General features: G+C 39.2%; 1 protein-coding gene across 1 annotated transcript; it reads right to left on the reverse strand.

Annotated features, from left to right (window-relative positions):
• Nucleotides 1-383: 383 nt before the first annotated feature.
• On the reverse strand, nucleotides 384-926 carry LOC130469794 (uncharacterized). Its single transcript, XM_056839274.1, has 2 exons — nucleotides 668-926; nucleotides 384-574 (listed from the first exon to the last, which is right to left on the reverse strand). The coding sequence occupies exons 1-2, from the start codon at nucleotides 924-926 to the stop codon at nucleotides 384-386; spliced, it is 450 nt and encodes a 149-aa protein (XP_056695252.1).
• Nucleotides 927-1,238: the final 312 nt, after the last annotated feature.

Consider the following 1,238-nt stretch of genomic DNA (forward strand, 5'->3'; position numbering starts at 1 on the left):
CTTCTGCTTACATGCCCAAACTATCTTAAACGATTTTCCATCATCTTAAGTTCAATCGGTGCAACCCCTACTTTCTTCCTAATAATCTCATTCCTCAAACGATCCTTTCTTGTATGCCCACACATCCAACGTAACATGCACATCTCCGCTACATTCCTCTTATACACATGAAAATGTTTCACTACCCAGCATTCCGTGCCATGTAACAACGCCGGTCGAATTGTCGTGCGGTAAAATTTTCCTTGAATCTTTGGGGGATGCCTGGATCACATAGGAATCTTGTGGCACTTTTCCACTTCAACCAACCTACTTTGATTCTATGAGCCACATCGCCATCCAATTCCCCATCCTTCTGGGTAATAGATCCTAAATAACGGAACATTTCAGAGCCTTGGACAATTTTTCCATCTAAGGTAATCCCCCTGTCTCTCTGTCTTGGACTCCACTAAAATTACACTCCACATATTCCATCTTGTTTCTACTAAGCCTAAAACCCCGAGATTCCAAAGTTTTCTCCATAAATCCAACTTAAAATCCTCTACTTCTTTTGTTTCATTAATCAATAGAATATCATCTGCAAACATCATGCACCAGGGTATACCATCTTAATTTGACCTCGTCAATTCGTCCACGACTATAGAAAAAAGAAACGGGCTAAGTGTAGAACCTTCATTCACTCCAATCGTAATGGGGAATTCTTCGGTCTTACCAACAGTAGTTCTCACACTCGTGCTAAATCCCTCATATATGTCCTTGATGATATCAATATACTTCCTCGGAATTCCTTTCCTACTTAATGGCCACCAAAGAATTTCCCTGGGTACCTTATCATAATCCTTCTCCAGATCAATGAAAACCATATGTAAATCCTTCTTCTTTTCCCGATAATTCTCCATTAGTATCCTTGTATGGTGAATGGCCTCCATAGTCGATTTCCCAGGCATAAATCCAAATTAGTTCTCCGTAATATTCACATTTCTCCTTAATCTTTGCTCAATAATCCGCTCCCAAAGGTTCATAGTATGGCTCATTCGTTTGATTCCTCAATAGTTGACACAATCCTGGACATCACCCTTATTGTTGTACAAGGGGATGATAGTACTTTTCCTCCACTCTAAAAGAATCCTATTACTTTCCCAAATCTTGTTGAAAAGAGTTGTTAACCATACCTGTAACACCCTAATAATTCCTTGCTTTTTATAAAACATTTTCCAACTTAAAACACAGGAATTACCAAG

The sequence above is a fragment of the Spinacia oleracea genome, chromosome 3 (genome assembly GCF_020520425.1).
Source record: "Spinacia oleracea cultivar Varoflay chromosome 3, BTI_SOV_V1, whole genome shotgun sequence".
Lineage (NCBI taxonomy): Eukaryota > Viridiplantae > Streptophyta > Magnoliopsida > Caryophyllales > Amaranthaceae > Spinacia > Spinacia oleracea.

Coding starts and splice junctions, on each gene's coding strand:
- LOC130469794 (XM_056839274.1), bottom strand. CDS start 926: ATGGAGGCCATTCACCATACAAGGATACTAATGGAGAATTATCGGGAA. Junction 575..667: donor TACGATTGGAGTGAATGAAG/GTTCTACACTTA, acceptor TGATGTTTGCAG/ATGATATTCTATTGATTAAT.